The sequence below is a fragment of the Danio aesculapii genome, chromosome 15 (assembly GCF_903798145.1).
Source record: "Danio aesculapii chromosome 15, fDanAes4.1, whole genome shotgun sequence".
Classification (NCBI taxonomy): domain Eukaryota; kingdom Metazoa; phylum Chordata; class Actinopteri; order Cypriniformes; family Danionidae; genus Danio; species Danio aesculapii.
This window is the reverse complement of record NC_079449.1, coordinates 26,750,694-26,766,490: the sequence shown is the minus strand read 5'-3', so window position 1 is coordinate 26,766,490 and position 15,797 is coordinate 26,750,694. Positions and strand designations below refer to the sequence as shown.

The window sequence follows — 15,797 nt, the reverse complement described above, 5'->3', positions numbered from 1 at the left end:
AATCAATGAATAAACAGTGAAAACAAATCAATAATCATACTTGGGGAAAAAATAATCAAGATATGGAACTGTCTCTCAATCAACCAGGTAATAAATCACATCTATAATAAAGAATAATGTTAGAATCTACTTATAATACCATCTTATAAAATATCTGGGAGGGGAAAGGAACCACTGCATATATAATAATTTAATACCTCATTTAAGATCTGAATTAGAGCTGCATGATCTTGGAAAAAGTTGACATTGCAATATTTCTTTTTCTTTGTGATTCATATATTGCGATATAAATACAATTTCACCAGGTGACTTGTATAGCTCTGTTTGGAAAGTCATTCATTTAAATGATTTTGAAGGCGACTGAAATATAAATATCTATATTTTATGCAAGTTATTTTATACATATAATAAACTAAATATAGTCATAAACAAACCCAATGGAGCAAATATTAGTGTGAAATAAACAGTGCTTTATGCTTTTCAGAAACTGAATAATCAAATCTGAATTAACATCGTATAGTCTTCATAGTATAAATTATTCAATAAAATTAATCTTTATTAATTTCCCAGAACTGGGTTGTGGCTGGCAGGGCATTCGCTGCGTAAAACATATGCTGGAATAGTTGTCGGTTCATTCCACTATGGCAACCTCTGATGAATCTGAGACTAAGTTGAAGGAAAATGAATGAATGAATGAATGATCCATTATTAAACTTCTTTATGCACTCTTAAAATGTTAACAAAGCCACTGGCCTTAAAACACTTTGCAGATAAGCATTCACTCTATTATGATTAAATTCTGCAGTGTCTCCACAAATCTTATATGTTTTTACCTGTGGTTTCTGGTCAAATATAATCCCAACTAAGGCTGTGCGATTTGGGGAAAATATCTAATTGCGTTTTTTTTTTTTTTTTTTTTTTTTGACAGATATTGCAATTTTATTTGCGATTTAATTCAAGCTTTAAGCTGATTTTAATTTAATTCAAGCTTCAGGTCAATAATCTATAAACCGTTGCAACAATTCTGCCTCAGCTTTTAAAAATTTCCTTGACATAGGGTGTCATGGAAAGTCATAAGCAACAACTGGGCATCGTGACATAAGATTCAATCATTTCTTCTCGTATAATGGCATAGTTCACGACAACTGATACCATGTACTGATACCTGTCCTGATAACAGTTGAAGTCAAAATTATTAGCCCCCCCTTTAATTTTTTTTTCAATATTTCCCAAATGATGTTTAACAGAGCAAGGAAATTTTCACAGTATGTCTGATAATATTTTTTCTTCTGGAAAAAGTCTTTATTTGTTTTATTTCAGCTAGAATAAAAGCAGTTTTTAATTTATGAACCATTTTAAGGTCAATATTATTAGCCCCTTTAAGCTAATTTTTTCCCTCGATAGACTACAGAACAAACTATCGTTATTCAATAACTTGCCTAATTACACCGATTTAAGCCTTTAAAAGTCACTTTAAGCTGTATAGAAGTGTCTTGAAAAATATCTAGTCAAATATTATTTACTGTCATCATAGCAAAGATAAAATAAATCAGTTATTTGAAATGAGTTTTTAAAACTATGTTTAGAAATGTGTTGAAAAAAAAATCTGCTCTCCATTAAACAGAAATTGGGGGAAAAATAAACAGGGGGACAGCCTCCTCCGATAAACTAATTGTGATTTGATTTCGATTAATTGCACAACCATAATCCCAACTCAACATTGCATATCCTGCGATGTGACTATTGCGCACGCATATAGCGATATCAATGCTCAAATGAAAAGTATTCTTTCAAGACCACTCTGTGAAATATAACTGAAAAATGAAGGTACTACCATGGTACATATGAAAAAAGGTTTATTTCTTCCAGATATACTAACAATTTCCAACATTCAGAAAGCATTTCTTCTGGTATCGATGTAGCACATGTATGCTCTTTCCAGAGAGTCATAAATGATCAAGACAGGAATTATGAATTTTCCTATACTGCCATTACTAATGCTAAAGCCTAAAATTGACAGGCTAGAAATAGAGCCTGAGGGTAAAATGTAGAGATGGCAAGGCTGAGGGCAGACACGGGTGTCAAGACTGATCAGCTGACATGTTCAAAAGAAGAACAGTTTCTCCAGCTCTGGATTTTTCTAAAATATGCATGGCCTACATTTTTCTCCTCTCCACTTCCAAAATTCAAATCAATGTCCCTTAGCTTTCCCTCTCTCTCTGTCTCTCTCTCTGCATTTGTCTGTGTGTTCTGCAGTTCCTGCTTATTCGAAGTTGACCCAGTTTTTCCATCTTGTGCTCTGCGGTGCATTGCTGGTGGAGCAGACAGACACTCGCGGTGGGCTTCTGCGCTGCTAAGCTCCACCACAGGGGATCAAACCCAGCACTTCACAACACCAAATGCTGCTCTATCACTTGATTTTATCCCTCTGATCATTATGCGATGGAAGTGAGTGCCTGATTTATGTTTGGAGAGCTATAGTCAGAACTAAAAGAACGGTTAATCATGTTCTATGTTTTTTTTTCTAGTATTTTCTGAATTATGGAAAATAAAAATCCCCAAATCCACTATGTAAAAAGTAGAAATACAATAAGTGAGCATATATTTCATTAAATATAGCCTCATTTGCATATTTAAGAAAATCTTTAATCTAAACTAGGGCTGCACCTGCACGATTGGAAAAATCTAACGTTGCGATATTTTTTTTTATTTTGAAATATATATAGCGATAGAAATACAATTTCACCATATGACATACACCCCATTCACACGGGGTGTCTGCGTCAACGCTTCCCATTCACTTTAAATGGGTGATGTTAAGCATTGCCAAACTGAACTGTGAATCCATCGGCGCAGCTTCAGCGGCGTTGCTCACTGCAGAAGTTGAAAATTTCTCAACTTTAAGTGCCAAGTGTCAGCCAATCATTTCGCTTTATGCAAATAACCCAGCTCAGACAGTAATTTATTAATTTGCCTAATTTCATTTGCTGACGCTGCTATGATCGTGTCAGCCCCAACTTTAGACAAATCCTCAGTCAAGCATTGACGCTGAAGCCCGATGTAAATCAGGCATTAATCAGGCACCTCTATTTGGAAAGAATTTATAAAGTTAGATCAATTGGGATGATTCTGCAGTGGGAATGCATCTCCACAAAATCTAATGAACAATCTTTACATTTTGGGGGTCCGCCAACACATTTTCGTTGTTGTCTGTGTTTCTCTATGTGCATGTGTTGTGAGTATTTTCATGCACATTTTTAGTCAGAGATTGATGAATTAATGTTTATTATTTGCATCTCTATAAAATCTAATAAACAATCTATAAACTTTTTGGGGTCTTGCGACACGTTTTCAGCTTGTGCAGTAAGCAGATGCGGACGAATTACGAGTGGTTTACATGTGAAGTCAAAGCAAAGATGGGATTAGACATCATGTGGCGTGAGTTGGGCATTTTGTGCATTTGACGTGCTTCAGATTGCAAAAGAAAGTTGGAGCAAACATCTAACAAACGGAGCAGTGGAACAGACTGATAAAGATTGGTTCAAGGATGATGGCGGCTGGACGTGACTGAATTGAAGGACATTATTTGTGCTTTACATGTATGGCTGGTATTATGATGTGCGTCAAATCGATAAATTATTTCATTTAAGTTAACTCTTACCCTGTAGTTAACGAGAGAAAACGATTCCCTGCCACTGACAAGGTTTACGGCAATCTGTGTTTTAGGTGTATTACGGTAGGAGAATCCCTAACCCTAAGAGTTATACAAACTTCCTTTGGCTTAATCCCTACCGTTTAAGATCCTGTTTTGACAAGAGACCAAACTAAAGAAGCTTTATTTTTATCATTTGATTCATTGTGTCAAATCTTTTATTTTTTTAATCGCAAAATTGTCTGCAAATCATTGGGAATTACTGCCACAAAAATCGCAAAATATTTTCGCCAAAAAATAAATAAAAATCACAAAACAAATATCATATTTATCATTTCCCGAGTCTAACAGTATTCAAGTACAGTAACTGAATATGAATGATAAAAATACAAACAATTGTACAATTATTAATAAAAATTTCTTATACCTGAATGATTTTTAAATTATTATACAATCACAGGCATCAAAAACACATGAAAAAGATCAATTAGAATACAAACTCAACAGTGCAATATCAATGCTGAAACGATATATTGTGCAGCCCTAATCTAAATCACAATTTTATGTAATAAAATGTAAATGTAAATTTACCCTATTTACCTGCCTTAAAAGCATACAGTAGTTCATACCAAAAATTAAAAGTTGTGGATGAATTGGAGTGAACTATTGCCTTAATTGGTCAAAAAGCCTCAATTTCCAAAGAGTGATTAACTGGAGACTTTGTCTTGATAGTGATGGCGCATGCTATAAAGAAGTTGCATAATCATATTGTGTAACCCAGAATCACAAATGCCGGACAACATGGCCTCTCAATCCTTCAAAACAGTAATTACATGGTAATTTTGACAAAAAATAACTCTCACACAAGTATTTGTTATGCTGCGTTGACAGATTATTTTATTGCTTTTTTATTTGCTTGACCTCAGTAGCCTCGTTTCAAGTCTGTATGGGACATTTGGCTGTTATCTTGTGTTGTTGCACACTTGGGCGGCAGTAAGTCTTTTGGTTTGCCCAAGCCACGACACTGCTCTTTATATCACTTTCAAAACAGAGACGCTGTTGTCACATCGAACACCAGGGTCACAGTGCTCATATAAAATACACCACAAAAGCAAGACTCTAAAACACTTTACATTTAAGTAGAAGCTTGCCGATTGGTGGCTGGACAAGCAGTATTTGCATTACAATATGTTTTAATGCATCTGAAGCAAACAATTTGCCTTTTCACAATGGAAACTAATTTGCACAATGCAGAACAACAACAGCCAAAGAGATCGTTTTTGACCAATAGGAACTAGCTGTGTGGAGCTACTCTTTCAAGAGGCTATGTTAAAGCCTATGTTTTCCCTTATAATGCAATGAAACAATAAACTCACACAAAAACTTGAATCCTAGTGGTAGGAACAATTTCTTGGTAGCATATCACATTGCCGTGTACTGTGAAACAGACACAGTGTTATGTAAGAATAATGTGTGATGATTATGTGAGTTTTCACAGGTGGTGCTCAGCAGCTGCTGCTACAAAGTCAAAGAGATCAGTCAGTGGAAGTGATGCAGGCTACTTTTAGACTTTCACTTTCAGCAATCATTCTGAATCATCAACAAGTCAAATGGATAGGTTACCTCAGTCTCCTCACTCTATGTTGTTCAAAACCTGTATGAATTTCTTCAGATTTCTTTGACAAAAAGAACTTTACTCAACCATTTTAAACCAGAATTACTTTTCCCCCACGGTAAAATACATTTTGAAGACATATCAGTATTTTATGTCTAAACGATGGACGTCAATGGCTGAGTTCATGTTAAGAGATCTGCTTTTGTGTTTTGCTGATGAAAGTCATACAATATTGGAATGACATGGGGATGAGAAATAGGCAGTTTTTTGGGCAACCTTGAACTGAATTATTAAAAATATCCTGACTAATCTTTAAAAAACTAAACATAACATGCTGTAATTGTCAGAAAAAATATATATTTACAAGTTCAAAGTTCTAATTATGAGTGGAAAACTGCTTATTTTATGCATTGACCAGTTGTTTTCAAGTTGTTGATGTGTCTGTGAAAACGTCTATATTGGTGGTGAATTAGATTAGGATTAAAATTAGTCCATTTTTGTTTTTACAATACAACAATTTAAGAGTGTTTTACCAGCTGGATGATTGTTTTAGAACCTGGTGCATTTGCTCCCTTAGTTCGGTTTGTTAGGGCAAATGTGCAACCCGTAATCGTGCTGAATGAGGTGGTCTCAGCTTAATTGAAACACACTCTGGAGCAATTCGGTTGTAGTGAGAAAGCAATAAGATCCAATGAACTGACGAATCAAGCTATATCACAGTGTATTATGGTTATGTAATAGGCATCTATTTGGTTAGATAAGCGAGTATGATGGGTAGGGCGGGATATCATTCCTACCAGTAAAAGTGCGTTGTATGTGGAATATGAAAGTGAAAGTATGCTGTCTAACTGAAGTGTTGAAAAAAAATATATAATATCATTAACTTTTTGGTTATTACAGCATCTGATATAGAATAGATATATATTTTACAACTCTTGACAACTGAAATGAGGCCATGTATGAGAAAGTCTATGTCTGTGTCACCATTAAAAATTTAAGGGAATCTTTTTGCTTATGTCTTGTTTGTCATTGCCATAAATTAAAATAACCACGTATGACAGAATGACGGAAAATAAACCAAACTAATATGAGAGTTTACTCGCATATGACTTGTTTTAATAACTTTGGTCCTTTTAGAAACTTTGCTGTGTGAAAGCGAACCGCACTAAGAACAAAAAAGCAACACTGTAACAAATGTAATATCTGTTTCCGAACAAAACAATCAATCTACAGGTGTGAAAGCACCGTAAGCTGCATGTAAAATAATTTTAGTGTTGTAAAACCTTAAAATTTATAGTAAACTTGTAACCTGGAACTGTTAAGTCAATTTTATAATTATACACATAGTTCATTTATTTAATAATTTTAAGGCAACGTGTTAATGCTTTTTTTTTTCTTTGAATAACAAGAGTGAAAGAAAATGAAGATTATTTTTTTACATTTAACTATTGCTTTTCATTGCCCTTCAGATTTGCACTTAGCTTGGAGCTTGTATGTCAGACAGAACAACTTCAAAGCAATGGAAAGACACACAGCTGACCCGTCACAATCTGACCATCAGCAGCACTGACACATTGGTTGCTTGTGACTATGATGGTTATCCACTCAGACTGTGTTTGTCTCGCCTGAGCTAATTTCAGCATGACCTTTGTCACTATCATCTGAAACCAAGATGCTAGTCTGAATACACACTCTCTTCTTGTCAGTGTCAGTGACACTTGAAGCAATTGTATATTTCCGTCAGACATGTCAGACCAATTGTGTATTTCCCTCCTTTTAGAACTACTAAAGCTGAAAATAGAGAAAAATTCAGTCAATAATTAATCACTACTGAAACCTGAATGAAAATGGTAATTACTACAGGCACCATTCGACAGCATTGAATTTTTATTCTCAGATGCATTAAAGTAAGTAAGTAACCCCAAAAGACCCGCTATACATCAAATGAAATCCAAAAAAATAATAGAAATAATTTCATTTTGAACTAAATCCAGCCAAAACTAGGTTCTTTATGAGTTTAACAGCCCACAAAAATTAAAATGTGTGAGGGAGTTTGTTTCAGTCCTAAACATCTTTGAGTAGCCATTGGTCCATAATGATTACGCAAGCATTGGCTATGTTCTGGAACTCTATACCCACTGGGGTTGTCATGATACCATAAATTTAGGCCGCTATACTAGACCAGCTGAAGTGTCACGATACCAAGTAGTATCATGATACTATATTAATTCATAACTCAAATCTATGAAATAAAGCAAACTGTCAGAAAAACTATTAATACTTAATAACTTAATACTTAATTTAATTATGAATATTTCATTTTTGTTTAGAAGTTTGTGTTTGGGCTGTAAAAAACAACACACGTCACTTCACCTTAAATATAATGTTTTTCACTTATTTTGTTAATAACAAACAAACAAAAAATACATTAAAATTAAGATACAAATGATGCCAAACAAAATTCGTTACAAGAAAATAATTTTTTCAACAAAATATGAAGTGAAAAATGATTGTTTTCTTAGAGTTTCCTGTGGCTATTTTCGTTTGTCTTGGTAAGAATCCAACGTAATTCCAAATTTCACTGTAATGAGTTGTTCTTTTTAGGAGATTGACGTGGTTATTGTAGCTAAATCATATTCACAGGTACAGATATGAACTAATTCAGATGTGTGTTTGAAACATCAGAAAACAAGCCACAAATTCTACACAGTTTTGCTGCCTTAAGGTGACTTTTCCACATGCAACATTAACTATTTTAGGACTGTTAATGACGATACTACCATTTAAAGACTACAGAGGCACCGCCAGTGTTTTGTATCGCAGTATATTTAGTATTTTGTATATTTAGTTTTGCAGTGCGGCCAAAGCACCGGTAAACCATGCAACCCTACTACTTACTTTGATGTGTCCTCAAAGTTTAGAATCAGACATTAATCTAAATACCCAGCACAACAACACCAAGTTAGCAACATAAATACACTTAAGAAGGGTCGAGTAGCAGAGCTGGTATACATGTATCCACACTTTTCTCCCTCTCCGTTGTCGCCACTGGCTTGCATGGTTTGGGATTTGTAGAGCTGCGCATCGTTGGATTTGCTCTTCAGTGTTTGGACTCTCAGTAGTGATTTTTAAACCACACTGAACTGATCTAAACTGAACTGAACTTAAACACTAAAAACTGAACTACACTGTTCCAATTTACTATGACCTTTTATGTGCAGCTTCTTTGACACAATCTACATAGTAAAAGCGCTATACAAATAAAGGTGAATTGAATTGAACTTGTATTATCACTTGTGGAAAGAGTCGGAGGGTGTCACACCAGTTTAAAAGTTCTAAACATTGTCCCACTCTGTGTCTGTCCACGGTAAATTTAAAGCAATGAAACATGCCGTGATGGTGCTTCTCGCAGAGAGGGCTGTTTTTTTTTTTTAGACATTTATATTTATGAAACTGTTATTCTCTTTCAGCTGCCATCATTTTTCTTTTTAGCAGTACACTTAAGCAGCGCAACACATTTAAAATCCTGCCTCCTGCACCATTGGGGTGTCGGAGTGTTTGAAAACATTATACCGTCACTCATTCTTTTTGCCTGAAATAAAAACTTTGAAGGTTACTGGAGCCTTAAACATTCACTGCAGTTTCATAATTTATGTCTAATTTAAGTAAATTTCAGGATGCAAAATTTGCTAAATATTTGTATTGTACTGACATTGTATTGATATTTGAAATCACACTTCGTCTATATTCACTTTATTCTTCGAGTATGAGCAGGCACAGCCATTTGAATCTTTTTGGCTCTAGACTTCCAGTCTCATTCACTTCTATTCATTTTTAGATGTTAAAAACAGCTCATTATGCTGCTTGATGTTGCAAACTGATATTTTCTTCTTATATTATTCTACCGTTTATGATTCCAAGTCATTTCTCCTATAGGCGACTAAATCGGAAGTTCTAAAACAATCGCAAAAAGAGCGCACTTCCGCATTGAAGAATAAGGTCAACACAGAGCATTCCCAATACAAACAAATTATTTTCTATTGAAGCCTGGTGTAGCTTTAATGCCACTTACCAAAGATTTCTCCATTCTTGGCGTATTCCGTCACAAGGTACAGCATATTCTTGGTCTCCATGACCTGTGAAAGAATAAAAAGCAATGCATTTTAGAGCTAAAATCTCTGACACTGTGACATGCATAGATCCAAAAATATGAATCACATAGCAAGTGTGAAACCAACTGAAAACTACAAGCTGAGTGATAAAATTACAGCTACATTGAACAGAAATCTGAAGTATCCCATTGAGTTTGCAGTATCATAATGAAACACATGAATCGGAGTGGGATGCTGGTTTACTCGTAGGCTTGATTCTCAGTGTAGTGTCAGATCCAGCAATGTGTGGGAGGACTCCAGAATTAGCCAAAGACAACAAAAAGATGAATAGGCCTAAATGTAGTGAGGAGACGCGGCATGTTATAATTCAGCAACACTCACAGATCCCACATAAACACTACCATCAGCCATTTACACATTCTGTGAGTTTGGGGTTTACTGGTACATCAGCCTCATCTCAACAGAGAGGCTTGTGTGTAAATCAGCCTTATCTGGGCTCAACTAGTGGGGGATTTTCTGCTTTTGCTTGCCATTTAAAGGCATTATAAGGTTGCCTAATAAAATCAGCATCTAGGCCAGATTATGAATCATCTTTTCAACTCTTAAACTAATTCTCCTTTCCAGAAACCTGTTTTGATGGAAGCGGTGAGCTCAGAGCTCTTCAGAACACAGTGATCACAAATCACTTCTTATCCCACTCAGCTGCCAAATAAGTAATAACTGGAAATATCTCACATTAGCTCATGCGAAGAGTTGATTCAACACTAGTTGGCTGTGGCTTAACGTGAATAACCGTCAGTGTTCAGTCATTAATAATCAGTTGGATATGCGAAAAAAGTACATCATATAATACTATTAAATTCATACTATTCACAAATAATGAAAAACTCTACAAAAGCACGCACATCCCTCTTAACTGGGTGCTCAGAACGCAAAAGGTGCAAATTATATTCAACAAAGGTGGCAACACCTGATGAAGAGCTGTGTGGCTCGAAACGTTACACGCTTTGTGTCAGCCTTTTTAATTTGATAAATTTTTTTATAATAAATTGTTGAATATAATTTACTATTCACAAACAGACATATATTTTAGTAACATCAATCAATTATAACACATGCCTAAAATAACAACAGAAAACAAAGTATAAACAGTATATAAATATCGGTTTTAACCCTTATGTGCTGTTGTGCTTTCATCCACTCTGGAGTGATTTTGAGTCTTAATTTGGCCACAATTTTCTCTGTGTTTTAGCTAGGGGAATGCTTTTTGTTGACACATTATTTTGACACATTTTGTAAAAAAAAAAAAAAACATCAACAATACACAAAGGCTAATCTGGGCAAATTTACTACCCTTTCGTTGTGTTTATGGCTGTTTTTGTCCCATAGACTTCCATTATAGAGATTTTTTTTTATTGCAAATCTGACACCAAATAATCATACATTCTAGATTGTTGCTAGTTTTCCCTGCTGAGAAGTAAATTTACAAATTGTTACTGTTGATCATTAGTTGCAGTGCAAAAAAAAAAACTTTATATGAAGTTATATGAAGTATAACTATATGAAGCGCGCGCTTACCTTGATATGTTTCATTAAATTAAAAATAAGCAGCTCTGCTCTTAGGATATAGTAAATATATTTATGCGCACACAATATAATTAGCTGTTTTACTTCATGGAACTTAATATAAAATATTTTTTCCACAGGCCTATCTAATAGGTTAATGGTGCCAACTGATGATCAACAGTAAAAATGAAAAGTTTACCTCGTCCCAACAGGGAAAAACACCTGTGTCATGACGTTTTTTGATTGCAAAGCCATAATAACGGAAGTCAATGAGGCAAAAACAACCACAAACATAACGAAAGGGTAGTCAATTTGAACAGTACACAAGCGTTAAATAAGTATAAAGTGTTATAATATAATAATTAATTAATTTAATTAAAATATATATACTGCATATCTATTCATCTGTTAATAATGAAAAGCTGTTCAAAATCATAAAATGCTTTTACAGTGTGACAATTTATTGCACTTTAATCTGTTCATCTGTTAAAAATTTGTAAATTACATATTTCCTATCTCATTCTGTCATAAGTTACTTTAAAAAAAATAAATACAAATATTTGAGTTACTTTTTTGAAAATGTAATGCAAGTTACTTTTTAGTTGAATTAATAAAAAAGTAAATAAATTGCTGAATTAAAATCAAAGTAGTCACAATAAACCACGGTCAATGAGAGTATGTGGTCATTATTTTAAACGCATCAAACAAAAGGAAAAGGGGCTTGTCTCTATAGACAGTGATGTTAGTTAAGACAAATAGTACAAGAGTAGCAAACACATTGCTTTAAATGTTCAATAATCTCTATATATTATTATCCTAAAATATATATATTTTGATGTGTTTTTTTAAAGATAATTGTAATTGTAGGTTATACAGTGTGTTGTTATGTGCAGAGCTCTTCTATTAAAAAAGAAAGAAAAAAACAAGTTCTGAAAGAGATCAAGCCTCAGCCAGGTAATGAAAAGTAATGCAAAAGTAACTCAAAAGTAACCTAATGCATTACTTACCATAAAACGTAACTAAGTAACGCAACCAGTTACTTTTTTGGGGAGTAACTCAATATTGTAATGCATTACTTTCAAAAGGAACTTTCCCCAACACTGCTACACATATATATTTAGTAATCTGTAAATGTACGGCAATAAAAACATAACATTTTGAATAAAAAATATATACAGTAGACAACTGTATATGCAGTTTAAAATATTTATTATATTTAGTTTACATTATTCAACACACCACAAACCTCCATGAACTGTCCTTTAGAATTTGCAGATTATAATGTGCACTGTACATATGTGTTCCCTCTGAAATGTCTGAAGAAAAAGCTGACATGCAGTGCTGCTGATGTACGATATGTGAAGCAGATCAGCTCCACATTAAATATGTGCTGCGTGTGTGGAGCAGCTGCTTGGTGTTAGGACCCTGAGCCATGGCAGATGAGGCAGAGGGAAACCGGGGGTTAGAGATGAGACAGCAGGGCCCGCAGAGCTGCCCTCTGTTTATGAGCGCTGAAAGGAAATGACTAATTGACCCATGCCGCTTGAATGGAGTAACCGTTGGAAATAATGATACACTATGATTACACGGCAAGGGCTTGGACTGGTGCTGCTGCCGCTACATTGTATAATGAGGAAGCGCTATTTGCATTCCCAAAAACCTGAGTGACCTAAAGTCTTACATAATGCTGAAGTCACACTGGGGGAGAAGATCTCTCATCTTCTCAGTGTTTGTGCGACTTTGACTACAGAGTGTGAATAATCTCTTGTTTAAAAAGAAAAAGAAAAAACAGGCTTTTTTCCAGGTGGTTGTGGTCATTTGAAAGTTTACACTGAAAAGTAGTTAGACTTTAACTCAGGCCTTATGGCTGGTGAAATTATTTCAGTCGGTGTCACCTGCTTTTATTTCATTTTGTTTTACGGTCTAGGAAAGCAAGAAAAAGTTCTTTGTAAAGTCACTTTTCCACCAAGACATTCACTAAATAATTGCATTTGAGTTAAGGCAGTTGCATGAAACTTCAAAAAATAGCTGTTATAGGGTACATTCGAGAACTATAAAGATGGCAGTAACTATTATAGTGTCCACAATGCACAATAACAATATGCTTGATGCATGCAAGCGCTGCCATTTATCATCTGACAATTTAAATGCTCAACTTCCACAATGGGATACTTCACCTTGTTCCTGTTTTCTGTTTTGAAGATTCTAGCAACCGGTAACAGCTCTGGAAAAAGATTCATTAGATTTACTACATTTTTTTAAGGTATCTGGTAGCAAAGAATTTATATGGGCTGAATTTAACCAAATTAGGTTGAACATTACTAAATTTAATTCATTTGTTTAAATTCAGCTCATATAAATTGTTTTCAACCAGTTACCTTAAAAAATGAGTAAATCCAATTAATCATTTTGTTCAGTGCACTGATCTCCATAGTATTGGTTTTTCCTTGTTCTAAGTGATTCAGAACAGTGGTTCCCAACATTTTCATCACCCCAGACCAATCAATACTTGACAATTTTACAGCGCCCTCCCAGGGTCTATGTAGATTGCTAGGTGGCCCTCAACCGTTTTCTCAGAAGATGACAAGTTGACAACATTCCTGTAACTCTGATTTAATCTTTATGTATGAAGAAAATTAAAAGCACTGCAGTGTTAGGGTGTTCTGTGTTTGTCTAAGATAATTAGTCTACCAAAATGTGTATATTCCATACAAATTATGAAGCTGATCGGTCAGTTCTCTGTCAGTGACTCGAGAAACTGGGCACTTGTCGCTCCCAATAAGCACACACAGGTGGCGCTCCTCCATTGGAAATAATGAACTTGCTCAAGGAAAAGATGCAATTTGTGATCGTCTGTCATTTGCGAACTTCAGCAGTTAATCTTCTTCTTGCACAGACATGCTGGATTCACCTTGTTTGTTGACAAATGGATTGCGGATCCATTCCTTGGCAGTTTGTGGGTCCTTCATTGGGCCTTTTCGTCTTTGCAAAGAAACTTTCCAAAGACATCGGTTTATTACTTATTTTGCTAGCTTGTGGGTTAAAATTGGGTGCTTAAGTGACTGAAATGTAACCGAGAGAATACAGTCATTTTTCAAAATAAACAATCGTTCAGACTCAGATAATAGATAAAACAGAAATAATCAAGTATTTCTTGTGTGGCCCGGTACCAATCGCTCTGCGGCCCGGTGGTTGGAGACTGCTGATTTAGAACAAGTCATGGGTAGTAAATGATATTAATAAAAAAATTTTGGGTGAACTATCGCTTCAATTCTGATTGGCGGTGAATTTTTCATCCATCAAGTGAAATAAAGTCTATCTGAAATCAATTATAACAGTACTGAATGTTGTAATTATTAGTCGTGCTGTTAACATTAAAATTGTTCGGAAAGTAATATCTATTATTATTTTATAGCCAATTTTACCATCTGGTAAAATAAATCAATAATGATTATATTATTATCCACACATAAAATCTAAAATGACCACTAATATCAATCTTTACATGAGATTAGCTAAAAAAAAATCCACATCTGTATATTCCCATGAAATACTTCATAAAGTCACAGCACTTAAAACCTTATGTTTTAGCTACGTTTTTATATTTAGCAGATGCTTTTATCAAAATCCCCGCGAGCAATTACCAACAATGCTGGCAGCAAATGGCATTACCTGGTACAGTTTAATGATGTGCGGATGGTCCAGCATTTTCATGATCTGCACTTCACGATAGATCTTCTCCAGGTTTACAGCATCCAGCTGGGTCTTGTCGATGATCTTTATAGCCACCTGTTGAAAGAAGGGCACAGAGACAGACTTTCATTGGCATGGAGCCCAACGCCTTGAGGTACTCAGTGAAATTCATTAGTCTTGTTTCTGTCTGCAGTGCCAGTCGATCCAGTCTTCACAAGCCCAGCGCAGATCAAAGCCAGAAATACATGTGAGCAATGCAAATACACACCTGAGAGTCTGGTTAACGGCTTAAATACTGAAATAGGCTAATGATCTAAATTATCTTATCGTTTTCCCACAGGCTTTACATCATTTGCCAGACAAATGGGAGTAGAACAGGAGTAATTTACCATTTCATAACCACTCATACCCTAATCCCCTGCCTTTGACTCTATAATAATAATGCTCAGGTAAGTAAACAGGAGCAGAGAAAACATAACTGCTGCCACATTTAAGGATTGTGAACTGTGTTTTACATCACCATAACATAAATGTTGTTTATTTGTAATGATTTATGACATTGCGGTGCTTCCTATCATTACTATAAACAAGAACAACAATAGCTTAAATACATTTCTAAGGCTTCTTCAAATAAATGCATATAAAAGGGCTGCACTATATATCGTTTTAGCATTGATATCGCAATGTGATCATTTGCATAGTTACATCGCGAGTATTCTCAATGTTGAGTGTGGATTATGAGTGATCATTTTGCAATTGTTTTTTTGAGGCCTGTGACTGTGTGAGGGTTTTAAAAGCATTCCAGCATTAAAAAAATTATCGTTTGTAACTTCTGATAACTGAATAACGATTAATTTATTGAATTGTTTATAAAACAAAGACTATGCAGGATTATTTTAAATTTGATTATTAAATTACTGTATACCTGAATACATTTTGACTCCTCAAAATACAACGAAAGGCTGTTTATTTAATTTGCATATTTAATTTATTTATGTTTGTAGATTGTTTCTTATATTTTATGAACTCCCCTATAGACTCTTCACAATCAATCTAACATTACTAATTCTTTACAAACAGTTTTTCAACTCACCTGGTGAAATTGTATTCATATCGCAATATAAAATGGACAAATATGTATAATATTTCCAATATTGTG

The 15,797-nt window shown here is 34.7% G+C and overlaps 1 protein-coding gene across 1 annotated transcript in view; it reads right to left on the bottom strand.

Annotated features, from left to right (window-relative positions):
* Positions 1–15,797, bottom strand: part of sik2b (salt-inducible kinase 2b) — a 60,395-nt gene that overhangs the window by 39,830 nt on the left and 4,768 nt on the right. Inside the window, exons 2-3 of the mRNA XM_056474369.1 lie at positions 14,618–14,734; positions 9,340–9,403 (exon numbers count right to left, since the gene is read on the bottom strand). Of these exons, the coding sequence (XP_056330344.1) occupies positions 9,340–9,403; positions 14,618–14,734 (181 nt within the window). The remainder of the gene's footprint in view (positions 1–9,339; positions 9,404–14,617; positions 14,735–15,797) is intronic.